General features: G+C 41.1%; 1 protein-coding gene across 5 annotated transcripts in view; it reads left to right on the top strand.

Annotated features, from left to right (window-relative positions):
- Window positions 1-21,910, top strand: part of unc5a (unc-5 netrin receptor A) — a 178,960-nt gene that overhangs the window by 96,623 nt on the left and 60,427 nt on the right. For all 5 annotated transcript variants that reach the window (XM_019870063.1, XM_019870064.1, XM_019870065.1 and 2 more), the window contains exon 3: window positions 21,387-21,530. In XM_019870063.1, coding sequence (XP_019725622.1) covers window positions 21,387-21,530 — 144 coding nt within the window. The remainder of the gene's footprint in view (window positions 1-21,386; window positions 21,531-21,910) is intronic.

Below are 21,910 nucleotides of genomic sequence, written 5' to 3' on the forward strand. Positions count from 1 at the left end.
AAAAAAAAATTGAGTTTGCCATCCCATTTCCATCCATGTTGCTAATGTGAGCAAGGTCAGGACAGTAATTCTCAGTGGTTCTAATCGACAAGCCATTGCCTTGAAAATTCTTCCCATTACATAGGTGCACTATTTAACTGTGATTGGATCAAGATCCGCATCTAGTCAGAGTTGAGCAGCTGCGTGGCTGCTATGGCGTTGTAACATTTGAGTATATTAGCAACGAGAGAAGTAATCCTACCATCCACCTAGCCGGTTGTTTCGCCTTTGCTGTTGGGAAATCTGTTCAACTCCACACTCTACAATTTCCACTTTTTCACAGGGGTCCATTTTGTTGATGTACTCGTTCAAGTTAATCATTATTCTCCTTGCTGATAGTTTAATACTGAGAAGTAAATACAGGAGCCTCTCGTTCTCCCGTGTTGTTTCTTGTGTGTCTCGTTCTGAATAATGCATTTGATACAGCAAGTTTTTTGTTGGCAGACCTATTTTAAAGTAGAAAAGAGGTAGCCCCTCACCTTGAAGAGCTGAACCAAGCTGATACTGTGCTTTGGAAATGCAGCATTTGTCTTCGAGGCAGTGATTCAGGTCCGAATTGCTGATCTCTACACTATTATCGTGTGTCGATTCCCTTCTTTGAACTGATGAACAAGCAGTGAGACTTTGGCCTCAGTATCAAGAGCAACATCTGTTACTTGCTGAAGGATGCTTTGACAATGGGAATGTGTGTGTTTGAGACATATTGCACCGCCACATTTCTACGCATGCACAGGGACAATTGCTTGAAGAAGCGCCTTTGAACATGAAAGGGAAAGAGATGTCACAATTTGTCCTTCCTCTCCTGGTATCGATTTCTGTGATTGATCCATGCTTGAGTCTATCGGTTCCTATTACCTACCCTCAGTAACTTATCTCAATTGTTGTGGCTGTGACGGTTTCCAAAGTCTCAGCTGGCTCTGTGCCTTTCCCAGGTCGCCCTTTATGGAAGAGGAGGACCGGGGATGTCTGGTGCGTCTTAATAAAGATATATCCCCTCTGAACAAATCAATAGTGACAGTGTGTTTGCGTAGATTAGGGGATTCTCCCGCTCTATGATTTCTCATCAGACACATGATGAGGAGAGGGGAGATAGGCATTTGAGCAGAGGCTTCCATGGGCCAGACTGATTTGATTGTGTTTGCATTTCATCTGCCAGCATTGATGGAAATGATTTTGATCCCTGTGCAGTATTGCCAGCCCTAAAAAGAAGCCTCTCAGGTGGAAAATACATGCATTTCATCTTCCTATTTCAATAAACCTACGCAACTGCTTTATCAAGGCCCGGGCCGATGCGGTGTTCTTTGTTGATTGAGCTGGTTGTCAACAAGCCTTGGTAGATGCAGCAAAATCATAAAGTGGTACAGGTTTGGTGTGTGCCTTATGAAATGAAAATTTGGAAGTCACAATATGAAACAACATGCAGCGTATCATATTCACTTTTTAATAACTTTGAACCCCTGGAACTATGCCCTCTCACCCTCGGGTTTATCGGGACCGCCACCTAACTTCCATCCGTCCCTGTCAATCTAAACATCACGATGATGTGAGCGGTAAATCTTTTAAAACCATCGATCACTTTCTCATTATAACTAACAATGTGTCATGGCACCGCAGGGGGGGTCCTCCACCCTTGTGTATGCAAGATCAATTTGTATAGAAGATGTCTTCTGTTTGACTCGATCCTGGACTGTAATGTAATGGCATTTAATTTCTGAGCCAAAGGGAAGATAATCTAGGCTTAGCCCAAACAATTTTTGACCTTTCTTTTAATATCTCCCTGCTTAATACGTTAGTCACACCTCTCATCCTCCTCTCTTTCTCACACCCACATGGACACTGATATTGAATTTCCAGAAGATTCCTTTTGTCAGCTCACTCTTTTGCTGTCAAAGCCTCGTGGTGATACTAGGCTGGAACCATCCTAATGGTTGTGGAGAGACAGAGCAGTGATTAAACATGATCTTTAATAGCAGGTTGAGGAGCAGTCGTGCTGCAATTTAACCAAAATCTGATAATGAACCAGAGGAAATAAGGCAATCACAGTGAAGGAGGCAATATAGTCCGAAATGAACAAAATGGCCTTTTACCACCTGCTAAGCATCGATCAGTAGCAGAGGGGACTAATTGATAGTGCGTTATTCGTAGCTGCCTCATAATGGGGTTTGTATTTCATCCTGTCCTTGACTGTAGGATGGAGGAGGAAGGATTTGGTCATGCATCCAACAAAACAGATGGTAAGGAGAATTGTTCCCATAACACATCTGCCAATGTGTTCTATTCGGCTTCTCAGACAGGTCAGCTCAGAGTGTTTATGTGTGCATCGTGCACACATGCAAGCGCAATTGATAGATTCATACCACAAAGTAGTCCCAAAGAAATTTAGCAGGAAACAATCCAAACACCTCATTGCCATGTGTGCTTTTCATCTGGGACTATTTTCCGTGACTACTCTGCCAATGGCAAAACATCATAGCAATATTAATCCAAAAAATGTTGGCCCCACTCTGCTGAAAGTGTTTTGCCGCTGACACATTTTTCCAACTTTCACAAACAATATCGTGCCCAAATTAAAGAATCCAGAAACTTGAAAAAAAAAATGGTGTCAGACAAATGGGTTGGTATCAGCAAAAATGTGTAGGTTTCCATTATTCCATTATTTCTTACATCCATCCACTCATCCAATTTCTGATCCACTTATCTTCACAAGGGTCGCGGGTGTCATGGTTGTGTTTGTGGCCAACAGGTGGTAGGGCTCCGCCTGCAACTGCACACCTGTTGGTCATTGTGTGACTAGTTGTCTGTTTTAAAAGACTCCCGACGCGACCACTCGGTGTCAGGTCATTGTTTGTCCTGTCATGTTTGTTTCTGTCATGGTTCTGCTACTGTTAGTTTTTTGCTTCAGTCATGGTTTTGGTTTGCTACTTTGGATTCTTTTTGTTTTCAGGACTTTGTTTAGGATTTAGTTTTCTCTGTGTTTTAATACAATTTGCCAACTTCGCCCTGCTCCTTCCTCATGCCTGCTTTTATGGGGTCCTCCACCACCACCGCTCGTGACAGCGGGGGGCGCTGGAGCCTATCCCAGCCATCTTCGGGCAGTAGGCAGGGTACACCCTAAACTGGTTGCCAGCCAATCACAGGGCACATATAGATGAACAACCATCCGTGCTCACACTCACACCTAGGGACAATTTAGAGTGTTCCATTAACCCATGTTTTCGGAATGTGGGAGGAAACCTGTCGTAACAGGAGAAAACCCATGCAGGCACAGGGAAAACATGCGAACTCCACACAGGAAGGCCTGAGCTGGAATTGAACCCACAGCCCCTGCACTGTGATGCCGACGCGCTAACCAGTCGTGCAGTGGGCCGCCCTTATTTTTTACAGTGAACGTAAAATGAGAATGAAAAACCAACTGCCTCCTCGACCAGCCTCTGTGTTTTTCATGTTTATCATACTTAAACGTTCTGAATCAAAGCCGATATTAATATGTCCCAAACACAACCCAACTAAATATAAAGTGCTGTTTCGATTTTTTTTTTTTTTTTTTTTTTTTTTATGTTGAGGCATAAAATTCCAAACCTATTTGCTCCTACACGTGAAAAATTCATTTGTATTTTTTGGACAGATGAGTTCTGTTTCACTGGCTAAACCCATGTTTGATTACCACCTGTCAGACAAACTGTTTAAAAAATAAAGAGAAATTTCCACAAGCCAAATACATTCAAGACCAAAATATAAAACTGAGTGTTTGAAATCTGCATGAGTTTGTTAAAAGGTTATGTTGCCGTTTAAAAGGTTTTGAGACTCCTGAGAAACCAGGGTTAGAGCCATTACCATAATGGAGTAAAAGTTGGAACAGCGTTGAACCTTCCCGGCAGTGGTCAGCTAACCAAAATGATTTCAAACAGTCACTCAGCCGTCAGTTGTTGGGCAAAAATGGCATACATGGTAGAGTTCCAAGGCTAAAACCACTGCTGACAAAAAAAAATAAATAAATAACACAAAGGTTTGTCTCACATTTGCCCCCCAAAAACATCTTGATTACCTCCCTGGAGTAGGATTTTAAAGACTGATGAGACAGAAGGTGACATTGTGTTACATTTGGTTTTTATTTAAAAAACAAACAAAAAAAACATTTGAAAAGAAGAACAAGAACCTACTGTCAAACATGGTGGTGCCAGTGTGATGGTCTGGGGCTGCTTTGCCCCTTCAGGACCTGAGCAACTTGCTGTGAATAAGGCAACTATAATTTGCGGTGGATACCAGAATAATTGTGTGGGTGAAATCCGGCTATCAATTTTTGCCCTCAAGCTAAGCGCGGTGGGTTTTGCAGCAGGGCAGTAATGGAAATCATAACCAGCAAGTCCACCTGTGAATGGCTTAAATAAATGAAAAAGTCCACGCATAAATCCATTTCAGATGCTGTGGTATGACCTTAGATATACAGTAGTTTCATGCTGCAAAACCATTCAATATGAATCAAAACAATTTTGCCAAGAATATAAATAAATAGAAATTAACTTATATACTTACTGCATTTTATATTTACTTGGGTCACCTTTGTGAGATATTAAAATTTGTCTAATGAGGAAGGGGGACAAATACGTTTTTTTTCAATTCATGGTACACATTGCATTACATTTAGTACAATCTCCAAGCAAGCTCTATTCAAATGCATCGTATTTGTATCGTGTAACTGCCAAAGCAGACAATAATTAGCTCTTATGGTATTGGTTGACAATTTTCCAAAGATTTGCATTCATCCAGCTATCCATTTTCAACACCGCTGATCCTGAACATGGTCGCGGGGATTTCTTTGAGCCGACCCCAGCTGACATCAGGCGGAAGGCAGACTACACCCTGAACTGGTCGCCAGTTAGTCGCAGTGCACATATAGAGACAAACAACCATTCACCCCCACATCCATACCGCCAGTGAGTGGGAACCCATCCCAGGTTGCCCGCACACAAGTCAGGCGAGTGTACCACTGCTCCATCAGCGACTAACCAATCATTACAATTATGTGAATTATTATTATTATTTGTTCTTGAGGCATATGTTACCAGGAAATGTTGAAGTAAAATCTGTGAAACAGTTCCACTTTATCACTATTTTTGTTGTGATTTCATTGTGGCTGTCACATCTCTTTTTGAAGTTAATCTCTGCATGCAGACATAATGAACTGAACATTAGCTGCAATTAGTGGAACAAAGTGAAAAACTGATAATTACGCTTTGCCAAATAACAACACAGGCGTTCCATTCTCCCACGCATGGAGTCTTTGTCCTCCCACCAAAAGTAATCTCGTGTCAGTCCCTCGCTTATATTTCTCTTGAGCAATTTCATATGTGTTAGCTTGAATTTAGCTGTAATTTGATGTATTCCTTAGCAGACATGAGTTTTTAGTTTCCGTCAAAATTATCCGTGTGCAATCAATGAATTATCACTCCTATTCACCTAAGCGCATGTTTTAAAGTTACCAGCGATAAATACAACCTCACATTAAAAATCATTTTAAACTACTTTACAAAGTTAGCACAGCTGTGGAGCTTTATGGCAAAGCAGCTTTAGTGACCTTCATGGAAACATTTCCAGTACTCTCCAAACTATGGTCCGGGGCTCATTTGCAGCCCGCCATCAATTTTTCAGTGGCCCGTGGCAAATACTAAAAATGACATTTGACGCGGCCCACAAGGTTAGTTAAATTAAAAAAGAGGTTAGAGGTGAGCATAGTGAGAAGGGAGAGTATCGATAAAATATAGTTGCCACTACCACAAATAGATTGACATTCTGAACAGTGTTTCTGGACATGCAAAGACACAAACCAACTACTGTATTTACAGCTAAATTAACACAATTTCTCTTCAAAATACTGACGTATAAAGATAATTCAATTACAGAAGCATCAATAGTTTCTTCCATATTCTGTTGCGTCAAGGTCTGATTCCTGAACATGTCACATTCATTCTTCTCAAGTCACTGTTTCAAAAATGGTCAGCTTTCTATATTTTGCTCTTGTTTTGGTTCTGAACGTGGAGATGGGATTCGGCTACCGTTCAGTGCAGGGGTGGATCTAGTGAAATGAGATACAGTGCCGTTGGCCACCGTAAAATGTAAACAATGTATCATTGCTTGCTTGACTGATTTTAGCGTGTTTAATCAATTCAAGTTTTATTTATTTTTAAGCGGCCCTTGCATTCTTGCATTTCTATCAGTCCAGGTCTCAGGTGCCCTTGGACACCCCTGCCCTGCCCCAAACGTCTGGAAAAATTTGTGGTTTGTGTGCAGCACATGGACTCTTATTTTTCATTCCACTTGCACTGCACTTGCGATGAGAAAATAGGGGCCAAAGTTGATGGTGTGCTAAGATTTGACAATGTTGGCGCCGTGTCAGGAGTAAGCCAAAAAGAGCTGATGAACTTCCTCCCTGTGTCGCTATTATAATTTCACGCAATGAAGTTCAATTTTTTTCTTTCTTACATTGTGACCTCAACGCTATGTCGCCTTTCAAGCTCCATCCACGTGGCACCGAAATGAAAGATCTGACTGTTTGGCTGACAGCCGTGCACCGAATGGGGCTTTGCGATGTCAATCAGCACCTGCTCTGTTCAAATTGGTTCAGTAATAGTGGAGCTGCGGGGTGAGGAAGTGGGGAGGGGTGAGGCAGCTGACAGCTAAATAGTCCGGGGAGATTTTTGATAGGCAAAGGAACTGAGTTGGCTGACAGTTAATGCTTTGTGTTTGGCCCCAAGGAGACTTTTAGAGTATTTGTACTTTACACACTCCTGGAACAAACATTGGCTTGCCGGTCGCCTCCTTTTAAACTCGAAGCTGCAGGGTGTCCTGGGTATGGGACAGTGGTGCAGAAGTGAAAAGACTGTTTTATGCAGTAAGCAAAAGAAAAAAAAAGCTTCTGTGTCCTTGTGGAGTGCTTTGTGAAACATAAAAAGGAGTGTAGACATTTTACCTGAGAAGTGTGCATGAGACAATGCTTTCAACTTGGTTTAAAACGATAAAATCGACTGTAGACTTAGTTCTGTAAATACACATTTTGTATGTACTGTATTTATACATAAAAAGAATTGTAGCATACATAAATAAGATGCAAGTGTAGCTGGGTTACAGGTCGGCTAGAAATACAGGAAAGAAAGCACTTCCGAGTGCCGTATGTGCAGCTACCTGCTCTTCTGCTTTTCTGCAATCAGTCCTCTGTAAAAGGCAGGAAAAAAAGCCCAATGCTAAGACAACATACGCACATCTTTCGGGGAGTCTTTTCATCAGAATGCATGTTCAATGAGGCATGCTGACAGCGAAGCGAACAGCAGTGTACTGGTCTGGGACCCATCAGGAAGCAATCCTGAGGATTTTATGCAATCTGCTTCAATAATTAATCACTTCACATCATCTCCGACCATGGATTTGTTTCTGTAAATTGTTTTGTCTTCTGCGCCTTTGCTAAACCTTCAACAAGCTGTCTTGAGGGCATGATGACTATGCAAAAAAAAAAAAAAAAAAAGTTTTATATGGTAACTTTTTCAGCATATCGTTCTCTTTCAACTCATTCACTCAGTGTATAATAGTTGTTGCAATAACAATGCATAGTGTCCGATATAGTTTACACCGGAGCAAATTTTGTGGAGCGTTCACACGTACAACGCTGCTGAGCATGGCAGCACGGCGCAGCGTCGGTGCAGCTCCACTTGCGTTCATACGGCAGTTTCTACAGCGGAGCAAAATGACAGAAAACAAATGACTTGTCGTGTTGGTTCTTTTTTAAACGTATACACAACTCAAGCAACTACTGTACAGGCACGTCCTTCTCCTTCTCGGTCTCCGTGCCTTCTGCTCGAGAGTGACCGCCCCCCGATAACGTAAATCAACGATGACTTAAATGACACTCAGAAAAGCAAATATGTAATGCGCCAAACAGAAAAATCAAGAGAGGAAATCACGAAATAAATTCTATGGGGCACGGGGGGGTTGTGAACACACAACAAAGGAACAAACTACACAAACAACTCCGAGACAGTCCAGTCTCCTACAAAAGGAAAGATGACGTTTGGAGACTATCCCAACTTCCCGTTCTAGTTGAGATGGTATAACCCAAGAGGTGCTTTGCTACTGTTACCAGCCTTGTCTTGTGTCGTTATTAAACAAACACATGACGGAAGTCCGACAGAGCAGGAAAGCAACGCATTCTCGCCGTACGTAATCAACTCTTCTCATGCGTAGCGAGGCTACGCCCCCCTCGCAAACGAGCATTTGCTCCGGAGCAAATTGTAGCGTTCACACGTGCAAGTTTACATCGGTGCTGCGCCGCAAACGAGCATTTGCTCTGGAGCAAATTTTTAAACCACCTCCCTGAGGTGGATCAAATTTGCTCTGGTGTAAGCTGTTGAGCGGCGCTACGCCAGAGCAAATTTGCACGTGTGAACGCTCAACTGGCGCAGCGCCGGTGCTGTGTCGGACCAAATGTTGCCGTGTGAACACCCCTAATAAGTCGTAAATGAGAAAAGAACACAGAATGTACCCTTGTAATTTAGATGTAGTTTTGTGTGGAGAAACTCCCTTTTAGGGCAGCAAGTTAGCTATCTGTCAATTATGTTTTGGATTAATTAACAAAATTGGATCGGATTTTTTTTTCTCTTTTTAGTTTCCATTCCTTTTTGGAAAAACTTAAATTATTTCAAAGTAACACTGCAGAAGATGCACAAACATAAATTGATTGTGGTTTAGTTTCTGTTTTATTCTTGAACATGTCGGAAAATCAAACAAATACTGAGCATTGTTTTCCAGAGTAAAATGTGATGTTTGTTGATGTCTCATTTTGGTTAAACACAAAGATAATACTGGTCAACAGGTTTTTGCAATTTTTTGTTGTTACATCAGATTTTTATAATAATATCCATCCATCCGTCAATCCGTTTTCTAAACCGCTTATCCTCACAAGGGTCGCTGGCATGCTGGAGTCTATAATAATAATAATTAATAATAATAATGACAATAATTATCATGATAATTATGATGATGACAACAATAATAATAATAATGGTAATATATTTTGTAATATTTATGAATTAAGGGTTGGGTTCAGCAACAGGCGGATTTTATTTCCGTCATAGCTATAAATTACAATGCATAGTAAAATCGGCATCACGCAACCTTTTATAGTTCAAATTTAAAAACAAACAAAAAAACATCGCAATAATTAAGTGCTCAAAAAAAAGTAAAGACTTTATTTTTTCAAAATCAGTGTCAACAATATTTTTAGGGACACACAGATCCATCTCTGATTAATATTTGCTGTTGATCAGTGTAATCAATCCGCTTTCATGGAGGACTGCTGAAATCAGAGAATATTTATTCTTGAGAGCCTCCACTCGCATGACTTTAAGTTAAACAATGGCTCAAAACGTTTTGAAGTTTTAACAAATCAAAGGTCAACTCGTGCCCTAGAACAGACGGTTACTGAATAGCTTTGAATGTGCCACATAAAGTTCTGCGATATTGGTGCCAAGGTCAACTCAAGTTCAAGCAAACTCCTGACCAATTTCAAAGATCCACTCTCCTCTTTCACCCCCTTACCTCAAGTTTCAGCGTCAGTTTATTTATAAAATGCACAGCTCTTCGTCTTGCATCTACTTGATAAATAATTGACACAGTTGCATTTGAACAAAGAAATTAATAATTAAAGGCTCAATGCGTGTTCGGTCTGCAGCACTTCATCCCCTTGTGTCATTGCAGTTGATTCAGGCGCAAAGCATGTCGGCTCCTCCACGTGAACACCGGGGCATTAGGTGCTATAAATGGACTCTGCGTTGTTGTTTTTTTCTCCGGTTATCTTTGTAGCCGGTTCAGCTGCAGAAAAGGCAAATACAAGGAAACAGTCCTATTTGCATCAAATCTCCCTTTATGACAGAGAATAAGTGACATAGAGAGAGTTTTGAAATATCTTTACTCCTCCCACCTGCAAACGCTGCAGTACATTACGTGTGTTTTCCGATTCAGCCATTGGATCCATCCATTCATTTTCAACACCGCTTATCCAGAAGAGGGTCGCGCGAATTGCTGGAGCCTATCCCAGCTGACTTTGGGCGGAATAACCCCTGAACTGGTCGCCAGTCAGCCACAGGGCACCTACAGACACAGACATCCACACACACCCACATTCGCACCGTCACTGAGTGAGAACTGATCCCACGCAGCCCACACACAAGTCAGGCGAGTGTACCACGCCATCAGCGACTCAGCCATAGCATCTTTACTAAAATGTTAAACATCGTATTGTACTCATAAGGCTGTTGATGCTTTTTGTCACCTTCAAGAGTGACATTCTTTGATTGCTTCTCAAAGAGGAAGGCTGCTGAGTAGTTGGCTGTGCAACCCTTAAATAATTGCTTTTTTAACATTCGCAAAGTCAGAAGGACGATTGCAATTGGCACCCACTCCATTCGCAGTTTTTTTTTGTTTGTTTTTTTTTTTCAATTTTTAATGAAAATCGCATTAATCACACTTTGGCTCGCCACCAGAGGATTATTCCCCAATGGCACCAGGTGTTTAGGAGGACGTGGATATGACAGTGTCACGAGCTTCTGCTTAATTACAATGCCATGCAAGAGCTTTCCTGCAGCTTTTTAGACATTGAAGGGGCAGTGAATGAAAGCTGGTACTGTGTCTCTGTTTGTGTCTGACACATCTAAGCTTCTGCATTCGGTATTGCCCTTTTTTTTAAATTTTTTTTTATTTTTTATTTTTTTTATTTATTTTTTAGGTGGGTTGTGGGGGGCGGGTGTTGAGTCCAAGGACTGCTTCAAAATGAGCAGTTACTGTACATGTTTACTGTTCACCCACGTGCGTTAATCACACCTATTGAATTTGAATGAAACAGCAGTGGGCCAAATGTTTAAGTGTATACAGTCAAGACATGGCTGAGTGTGTCCGTATTTCAAGCAAAATGTTCACTTTCCCTTGTAGTGTCAATTAGAAAACTCTTTCCTAATTAAACTAGCATCCTATATGTTCGGGATGTTCTGAATCCGGCTTACTTGATTTCGAGTATCTGCCAATAAATAGGCGTATTTCGGCACAAAGGTTAAATTAAATCACATATTTCATCAGAAATGTGATGGCCATTGTGGCAAAGGTAGTATATCATCATATATTTGGCAAAAGTTATCTGTGGAAAGCCTAAAGTAGCCTGATAATAGGCCCTTTAAACAACAGAATCTAGTGTTGCAGTGAACAACAGAAACCTCATTTCCACGTGAAACCCTTTTTTAGACATAACAAGTCGGCATTGTAATGTCGCTCAAACTACTTCCAAGCTTGCCTGTCTCCAGACTCCCGCTTCATGTTTTTGCAAGTTACAGCAGGCCCACGAAAAGTAACTGAACCTTCCCCGTTTGCGGTAAATTTCACCCAATACCAGTCATCGGAAAATTACCCGATCGGCCCCGATTTCCTGTCATGTGATCAGATTGGTACAACTCGAATATAAAAAGTGTCTGCCTCCCACTACAGGTTGAGCACAGTGAGTAATTTTATTCGGCTCAAGAAGCAGACACAGTGACATTGGGACGTGAACTACAAATCATCAAAAGCACATTCTTGGACCCATTTATAAATTACCAGATATTGACAACATGACAACATTTCTTAATTCAAAAATGTTCTTAACAATATGTTGTATTTAATGTATTAAATCAGGATGTATTGTATTGTAATACATTTGTGGAATATAAATTAGGCAGCAAAATACACCCGCTTTTATCCATGTTGGGAGGTGGAGGGGGGTCAGGCTGTCAACTGAAATTGATATCACAGTGCCTCAGGGCTCAGGTGACGACCAATCACAGCTCATCTGTTTTCTGGGCTTGGTCTTGTGACATTCACAAGCTGAGCCCATCAGCACTGTGGTGTCGATTTCAGTCGACAGCAAGTGGCAGTACAAGGCAAAATGGCCGCCCCCTGAAATTTATAAAAACAGGTGCATTCTTCTGTTTAAATCATATTCCACAAACGCAATATTAATCAGAAGACCGTGTTTAGGCTAGCGGGCGTGCATCAAACAGATTTTGAATTGTTATAAAGAAAATTTCTGACTTGACTTTCCCTTTAAACAGATGAGGGATTAAATGTGTTGACTTGGTTTGTTTAATGCAACCAAATCATAAACAACTCTAGAACAAAGTACATGTCCACTCAAGTTGGTGAATGGCTTTGAAAAACCGTGTTCAGAGTTGACTTAAATTCTGGAAAATGTGCTTCATGATTTTGTTTGGTATACGGTACTTCTTCTTGAGATCTTTCATATTTTCTTTTTTTTAAACTGAAGGTGTTGACATTTTAAGTAGATGTTGGAGTAAGGCGACTTTACAATAATCTCATGCCAAAGAACAGTTTGGGCGAGCTCGAGCGCGCTTCAACCAAACCACCATATCAACTGACGCAACTGACTGTCGTGTTTATTGTTATAATTCAAAAGTAAGTTAATGAAAGACTACTTTTGGTGGTACTGTACCTTATCATGTATATTGCGGCGTAACGTGGGTGGTGAAATTCCAAGAACTTTTTTTTTTGTATGTGTGGAAGCACCTCTCTTCTGTTTATTGAATCATGATTTATGTTGTTCCTCACATAATTTGATCGTGCTCCTGAAAAAAGCTTGAACCTTTGAACACCACCAGTTCAAAGGCCCAAGAGAATCCAACCAACAGCGAGGAGGGTGGAAAAAAGCCTAATGCAATTTGTATGGCGCAGAGCACTCTGCAGCCAGATGGGAGCCTGGTTGACTTACCTCAAGCAGTCTTCCTTATTTACTTCAGAGACCAGCGCCATGTCAAACAAGGGAGGGGGAAACATGTTGGACAGAGCCAATTATCACAGCTTTCATTCTTTCAGATATCCGACTCAGCCAAATGAAATCGAAGTGGAGGCAAAGTGCTCTGGGCTTTCACCCCCAATGTATTTTCATTTTCAAGGTGCGTTTCGGAGATAAGTTACTGGCAACCAGGAAACGGTTGCCGGGCTTTCTGGTGTTGCCAGTCATCAGTCGGAATATTCGTTGAGACTTTTGCCATTGAAGGCACTTTGATAGGTGCACTGTGGAGAATAAGAGCACTCACGCTGTGGGGGTATTTTTCCAAAAAGGTTAAATAAACTAATTAGGGAAGGACAGTGCCAATAGAAAGCACCATTGCGTTGAACTAATGTTAGTTTAATGTAATGGGGGCCACAAGGTAAAGTTCCATTAAGCAAGCAAAAAAAAAAAAACAATTTTAATTGAGAGTAATTTACTCAACACAAATGGTAAAAACTGCAAACCATAAAAATGAAATATATACATTTAACTTTCCCAATAGTGTGTGTGTGTGTGTGTGTGTGTGTGTGTGTGTGTGTGTGTGTATATATATATATATATATATAGAGAGAGAGAGAGAGAGAGAGAGAGAGAGAGAGAGAGAGAGAGAGAGAGAGAGAGAGAGAGAGAGAGAGCAACCTTTCCTGTTGGAGGTAGCAAATCGTCTGGACTGCAGCTGTAACTTAAACAGTAACGAGCCTCTCCATGTCCAAAATTGCAATCGAATTTTACTGTTTGGTTGTTAATGCATGTAAAGACAGTAATGCACATTGTTTAAATAAATAGTGCATCTTGTATCCAGGCAGTGATGTTTCTTTCCCCCTAAATATGGTAATTTATCCATGATGTGAGCATTCTGTGTCAGGAAAAAAAGCTACTCTGAGCTTTGGGCTGCAATTCATTAGCACTTTGCAAATCTGAGAACACAGTTTGTCAGCCATTGTATTCTGCATCATCGTTAGATGCTGTCTGAAGTGCCGTTTGAACAAATACTGGATGGAAGCGAAAGTTCTCACTTGAGATAAACTGCTTGCAGTGGGCCCCAGACTTGCCGACTTGCAGCTTGCAGGACTTTGATTATAGTGTTTTATCTGCATGATTCAGTCTCATCAAGCCCATCTGAATCTCCTTGGAGTGGCATTGGACTGAAACCAGACGGACTGATTTGACCACTACCTGCTCCCCTGTTTGTCAGCCATGAATAATGTGTAATGACATTCAGAGTATCGCAGGGGCCTTGCGACGTGCATTCATTGTGCCAAATGGACAGCTCAATCAAAAGAAACTCTTGAAAAGCCGGTTATAACTGGAGGCGGCGCCTTGACCCAGAATACTGTCCCACTGACTTGAGTCGCAATCTCACCAACATCTCTGAATGGGAGTGCCTTTTTGCCTCCCCCTTGCTGCTTCTGTGCGGTTGCTCTTGCGGTTTAATCGAGGCAATGTGTCACTCAGGAGGCCACATCAAACCGTACTTTTGAAAGGGCAGACACTTATGGCACCACCTGCCACCCCGTCATCATGCCGCTTTACAGTAATTGAAGTTTGCAGACCTAATAAGATTACAGTAATGGCCTTGGCTGTGTAAAGTGGCATTGACTTTGTTGTGTGTTGTATACTTCAGTGGGTCCTCGGTTTAGACCGGCAGGACAGACGACGTTTCCAAGTTACGAACCGCTCAGCTTAAGAATGAAAGAGCACACTGGTTATTGCACGACTTACAGTTTTTACATTTGTTTCTTTCATATTTATGGCCCAGAAGTGTTTTTCATACACATTTTTTTGTGATAAACTGCAGGTTGTGTCTAACGTACAAAGTGGTGCACCTGAATGTTGCAGCTGTTGGAACAGAGCTCCGTCATAAATTGAGCTTTAATACAATGTGCTAAAAATTGTTGTAGATACACCAAGTTATCATAGTTAACGAGAACTAACCAAGTAAATGAAACAAAAATTGAAATAAAATTAATTGAAATCGTTTTAAAAAATGAAAAGTAACTCAAACTAAATCTTGTGAGATTTACTGTCATACTAGTGAATGTCCTCTCTTTTCGTCTTTGTGAATTAATATCCTGCATGGGCTATAGTGGTTCATTTTAAATATTTGTTTTGGGAATGCTGTCTGTCCACCAGAAAGACTTCCTTTCATACACAATACTTAGTGACCTTTGTCAATCTTACATTTGATAAATACTCCAAAGATAGATCGATAGATAACAACTTTTAAAACATTTTTGCAAATATAAAAAAACCTGCTCTGAAAAGTAATTAACACTCACTGAATTTAAAAACCAAACGTCAAAACCAAATAAAAACTGTAATTAAAAATCCAAAGGCATGATAACACTGCGCCACACTGAAAATAATTTTTCAGTTTTTAAGAAAAGGATCAATATCACAAAAAATGTAATTGAGATTCCAAAAAATCAAATACCAGAATCTCAGAAAAGGGACTACCGTCTTTGGTTAACTGGATTGTGTTGTGTGAAAAATCATGACATATTTATGGAAACTCGCGTTCGTAGATGACCGCACAAACCCAAGCTGGCGCCGTAGCTGACAGCCGTCTTAAAGAGATCTGATCTGAAATTTTACGCTGTATAAAGACGTACTGTATTGGATTGTACTCAACAAATGACACAATTTCAGTCCACCTTGCGTTATTCTGAATAAATGTTTTTATCAGCACATAAAACTTTTATAAAGATTTGATGATGTGCAAACACGTTGACAAGTTTGTTAACCTTGACCTTGTTATTGGAAAATTAACACATTTATATACCCAGTGTGTGTGTGTGTGTGTGTGTGTGTGTGTGTGTTATTTATTTTTCTGTTCACGTAGCCCTTATTATACTTGATAGTAACCCTGAAGTTCAAGCAAAAGTGGCTCCACTCCCCGCATTTTTTTTTTTTTTCCCAATCTCCAAACCGGTCTTATCTGGCTTTGGGTCTGGATTGATTTCATGTTAGAAAGATAGTAATTGGTCTGAAGAGAGCTTTTTTGTTGCGCTCTTGAAAAGAAGAAGCGAGGGCCCGGTGCTGGGGTTGATATTGATGCCACCCTATACAAAGAGGAAGCACAGTAGGAAATGAAACACTTGGAACACGCTTTTGACTGGTGGCTGGGATGCGCCGGCGATCCCTTAAAAGCTTGGTCTGTAATGTCTCCTTTCTGCCATTGTGTACGCTTTCTCTGGAAATGGTGCACTGGCCTGATGTAAAGTCACCCAACCCTAATCCCCTTATATCTCCTGATGAATCCCAGCAGCACACAGCAGGCACGGCACCTAATTGAATTTCCTTGTGCTCACAATGAACACACACCCAGGACCTGTAAGTTCCAGTCTGTGCCTTTGATAAGCAAATGACCCCGATGGAATTGAGGTCAGTGCCTGCGAAAACAAGAGCGCGGGAAGGAAAGCTAAAATTCTGCTCTCGGCCACGCTCGCAATCGACTCGCCAAAGATTGAGTCCAGTGAGGTTTTGTTGAGCCCCTCTTGACTTAAGGGGAGATTACCCACAGACAAATATTTCTTGTTTGGTGTTTCTGTGTGCACGTTTTCCAGCGATGCCTGAGCACAAGTAATCATAGGAGAAGAAATCCCGCTGCCAAATGGGCCAACTTGACAGTGGATCAAACAAAGTTGTTTTGTACTCTTTTGACTGAAGACAGCGCAACATGTCAGGTCAGTGGATTGGCAAACCAATCTTAAATCTGCTTCAGTCCATTTTTATGCCTCCTCTTTAATTTGCTCAAACTCTGCTGACTCTTGAGCCCTCTCAAGTCTGCCGCCAGGATGGAGGTTTTTGATAGCTTCTTTTAGATTATTGATTACAAGCTTTTTTTTTCCCATCTGAAAGTGCCCACAGCCTCATTTTCTGAGTGCCTCTCTCGAGTATTTATTGTTGCCTGGTTACAAAATCCATTTTCTTGCCCTTCCATATTTCTTCCTTGAAATTCTCAAATCAAGGAAGGCCAGAAAAGCGACCGCGACAACATACTCACCAGACAGAAATGGCAACATCACGCTCCACGCACAACTCCAGTCACAAGCGTGTTCACAGATGACGGGTTTCTCCTCCACCGCTGACAGAGCTGATATCCGAAGGCCCTTCCTGTTTTTGACTTTGATTGCTTGTTGAAAGGGAAGTGACATTGATGAATGTGCCGGTGTTGCCAAAGTTGAACGGGAAGTTGAACTCCCAAATGAGTGCTCTGTGAGTGGAGCAGCAGGAGGAGGAGGAGGAGAAGGGGGAGGGCTGAGGAGATTTATCGCAGCCAATGCTGAATATCTGCATGTTTGCTGTGTTTGGATAATACATGCTGTCAAATGGACGGGACAATCAAATCAAAAGCTGCACGCGTTTTACTCTGAAGTTAAAAGCTTCCCTGCGTACTCTGAAGTACATAACTGCACAATTTACAATTTTGGGCTTTGATTTCATGTCCATCTATTCGGCCTCTTTATTTTTTTTCCAATCTTTTTTTTTTTTTTTTTCACAATCAAATTTAGACAAATTCTTGACCCAAAACTTTGTGGAAGGTTGTGGCCTGTGCCAACCAAAAGCCTTTATGATTGATTACCGGGAGGTACAAGTGTTGTCTCTTTCCAAATTCGTAGGCTGACTCCTCCAAGGCCTGAATTTGTCGGCCACATGGCGCAACTTCGGGCGAAGCTCGACGACATGCTGGTGACCAAAGTTCCGCACCTTTTGAATCCAGCCTTCAAATTCAGTCTTTGTTTCCATGGAGACGTGCCTTGAGCAAAGGCTCCTCGGAAGCACACTTTAGTAGCCTTCTTTGCTACGTCAAGGTGTTTTGCAAATCTGCATGAATAAGTCAAGCCGTAATAGCCTTGGCTAAGATGAACTTGTTTATCGTGCACATTCGTACGATGCACGTCACATCATGCTGTTACTCATGCACGGACATAAAAGATGATGTACAAGATAATGCACTGCGCTAAAGAATACTCAAACATTTTTATTGGTGTTTAATTTTGTTCTTATTTAATCTTCATCCAAAAGTGTTTTGTTTTCCAACACTAATATGACTAATTTAAAAGGAGTTAATTGATCGGCTCGTTCAAAATGAGCTATGCACCTGAAATGCCTGTTTGATGTCAACCACGGCCATATAAAAACTGTCCTTCGGTTGTGAGTAAACGTGATTTCGCTGACTAATATCCAGAGTAGACGCCACAATATGTTAATGTACCGAAAGTGACATTGCGTTCCATCAAACACACACGATAACCCTCCGTGTGCTAATGTTTGCTTCCTGACACGACTGCCCACATGTCAGACATAAAATCAGACATTAGCCACAACGTGCTTCCTTTTTAGATGCGCATTTATCACCTCCGTGCTGCCATGAAAGGGAGAGTTGCATATTGTGTATGAAGTATTTTGGGTGAAATTTTCGGACTCTGTTGCTAGCACGAGTTAGCTATGACACGGCATTACCCACAATGCTTTCGTTTACATCACGGTTGTAAATCCCTGCTTACGTGTTCTAATTTTATGATCCCGTGGGGACAAATGATTGAACTTACAAGGTATATTGCGAGTGTCAATATTAACTGCTGTGAACGTACGTTCCTATTACCTGTTACCAATGTCGCAACTATTTTGCGGTATGATTTAATTGGGGGGAAATTGGATGGATTGGCTCCTAGCAGTGTTTCTTTAAGGTGTCAGACACAGCAAGCACGAGGTAATTATGGAGACGGAAGAGATAAGGAAACAGAACGCAATTACGCTGGCAAGCAGAGCTTCAAATTGCTCCTCTTAGAATTTCTCACCTCCGGTTGCTATTGTTCACGCATTGCATCTCCATTCTGATCTTTTATTCCTTTCACCCTCGAGCTCAAAGACAAGGAGAAGTTTGCATTAATCAGATACATTTCTCCAGCCTTGCTCGGCACTGAATATGGGCTGTGAGTGAGCACCTAATATATTGAATGTCTTCTGATATATGGCAAATGATATGCGTATACAGTATAAACTGCTCTGTGCTCAGTCTGTCTCGGAGCCATAGCATTTTTTAATGCCGTACTGGATTTCATCTCTGCAGCTTTACTACACCGTCTGAATTTCTACTTTACTCTACATGCAGCTTTGATGGGAAAGGTTCAGATTGATTGTCGTAGATTTCTTTTGGCATGCACTTTGGTTTACCATCAAGTGTCAGGCAGATTTTTTTCAGGGGCAACATTTTAGTGACGTGCCATTTCAGACTAAATATCGACAGCGTAGCGGAAAACAATGTTGTCAAAACATTTTTGTTGTTTGGTTTTTCAGTCTTCTTCAAAAAAGATTTTTGAATATTCATTTATCTTTGGTAACAGTGAAGAGGGAGGATCTAAATAAGTTTGACTTCATCCTACACCTTTTTGGACGAGCATTACATGTTCCTTTCATTTGGGATATTTATACTGTAGATGTATTATTTATTTATTGGCGGGGGGGGGGGGGGGGGGGCAATGACTGCCAGAGGTGGGCAAGTCATTCCGTCAGTCGTCCTTCTGTCATTATTTCAGGCCGTCAATGAATGAACGAACTTTTTTTTGGTCGCTTAACGCTTTCAATCTGAATCAGTTATGAGTTACAGGCAGAACATTTGACTGTTTTACAATACTTTGTCCTTTTGCATTTATTAAATCGAACAATTTGCAAAAACAAATTGCGTGGTGGGGTGTTTGAATGTCATTACCTTGCGTCTTACGTTACAATGTGTAAAAAAAAAAAAGACAAACATTGTATTTATTTATTGAGTTTAAAAGAGCTTTTATCAGCCTATTAAATAGGCAGGCAGATCAATCCATCGGGCGCTTTAAGTTAACAGCGTTATTATGTCACAGGCTGGCAAAATTCACAGCGGCTCCCTCACAGACACATTTATAGAAACGGCAAACAAAAGATTTACCTGGTTGTTTGGGTTTATACTTGGTGGGTAGTCTGGCACTCCAGAGACAACTATTTGTCTGCAAGCAATTAAATTCTCTCAGTTGTAACAGTGCTCCTTGCACTTTAATGAGCGATGAATATGTTAAAAGGTTACTTAAATATTGCTGTCATGTTAATACAAGTTTTGTATTTGTGCTTTCAAGAATAACCTCGGCGTGTTTGACCTGAGCGGTTCCACTGAAATTTGTAGTTTGGTCGAGCCTACAGTATGTGGAAGACATGGGCAGTTTTGTGATGTACCACTAAATATATTTATCTTTTATCTCATTTGACATTTTAAGAGCAAAAAACAATGTTGGTATGGTGCTGATTTGAGGGAGGAAGATTCCTTTTGCTTCCCTTGTCAAATCCAGTGAGTGTCCATCTTGTTACTTGAGGTCACTTTACAGTGACAGTCAGCCATATACAAAAGGCAGTCAAAAAGTACTGATCCCAATTTTATTTAAACTACTACTCATTGCATTTTTTTCCTGAAATATTCACATTTTTTTTTAATTTAAATGTTTATTTAATGTCATTATTGGATGCCTGTCATAGGACAGATCCTGTGATCGTGCAAGACCAAGCAGAGCCTCTATTATTGATTGATTGATTGATGTATTGATTGATTGCAAAATCAACGTATTTTCTTAATATCTCCAACCTGTGCAAGCAAGCCCTTCACTTAATTGCTATCGAGGTTTGATGGTCAGATAGGTGCCACTTAGTCAAGCTCCCGCCAACTCATGTCTGGAGCTGAAAACGATCACAACAGACAGCTCAAGTGTATGTGAAATGCGGGAGTGTCACAAAGTGCTTTTATGCAAATGGCAATTGGAGAGCGACACTCCATTGAGACTGAAATATACAGCCGGTGTGTAGACGCTGCATTATCGGTCTGGCTGATGTGTCCTCTGAGGCTCCCCGCAATGTTTTGTGTTGATATGAAAGGTTCAAAACCTTTGTGGAAAAAGACCCCCGAGAGGAAAGATCAGATAGGGGATACGGGGAGATCCCTTCAGCAAGTGGCGAGAAAGTAGGACAGGAGGCCAGTGATCAAGATGAAGAAAATAGATCCGGATTGGATTGTCAATATAAGGTTAAAGGATAATGAAAACTTGTCTCCCAAATATGAACTCAGCACTCTTGACAAGATGGAATCGTATTATCAGAGATTTGTCCCAATCTTGTTTGGTGACCACGGTCTTTTCGCAATAAAGCCACTTTTGGATTGTATTCCTGAGATTTAATTATCTGCACATTGTAACTTTCGAGGAGCTGGATAGGCTGAGTAGTTTATCTGCTGTGTGTGTGGTTTTTTTTTTTTTTTTTTTTGCATTTCTGTATTTCATCCCAAGTGTTTTTTTTCCTCCTTTCAAACGACACCGGTGATGCCTGCAGGCTCTTCTCATTTTCCTCAGTTAACAAGCACTCTGTTTGTGTAATATTAGAGTTTTCCACTTGTTCATTTTCCACTGATTTCCAAATGGCATGGCTCGATTTGTGCAAAAGGGACAAAATGCATCTTTTTGCTTCGCAGCTCTGCCAGTCATGGAGGTGACAATCGAAATCACCAGGCAGCAGGTGGAGAAGATCTTCGGCCTCGATGAATACTGGTGTCAGTGTGTCGCCTGGAGCACCACAGGAACCCAGAAGAGCCAAAAAGCGTACATCAGGATTGCTTGTGAGTGCACTTTCAAACTATTCTAGTGCAAGTCCAACACAATGTGTTCTGTGAGGCTGGTTGACTTTCAAGTTGGTCAAATAATAAATAAATGAATTTGTTTTCTCCAAAAGATCTTAGGCCAAGCATTGCGGTTCGTTGTTTGTTAAAACAATAGTGATGAATGCACACGCATTAGTGGTGGTTGGGAAGTGACGTACACATTTTTCGCCCCGGAAAAATAATATTCTTTGTTGACAAGCTTCTGCGGCCATTTGATCCTGGTCATTAACCAGGATGATTTCACCAGCAGCCTGTTCACGTAAACCTCTGCTTGGCAAATTTGTAATTGCTATCGAGCAAAATTTGTCTTACGCTCATTGGGGCCCTTTTGTGGTCGC

Source organism: Hippocampus comes, unplaced genomic scaffold (genome assembly GCF_001891065.2).
Source record: "Hippocampus comes isolate QL1 unplaced genomic scaffold, H_comes_QL1_v1.1 scaffold9, whole genome shotgun sequence".
Taxonomy (NCBI): domain Eukaryota; kingdom Metazoa; phylum Chordata; class Actinopteri; order Syngnathiformes; family Syngnathidae; genus Hippocampus; species Hippocampus comes.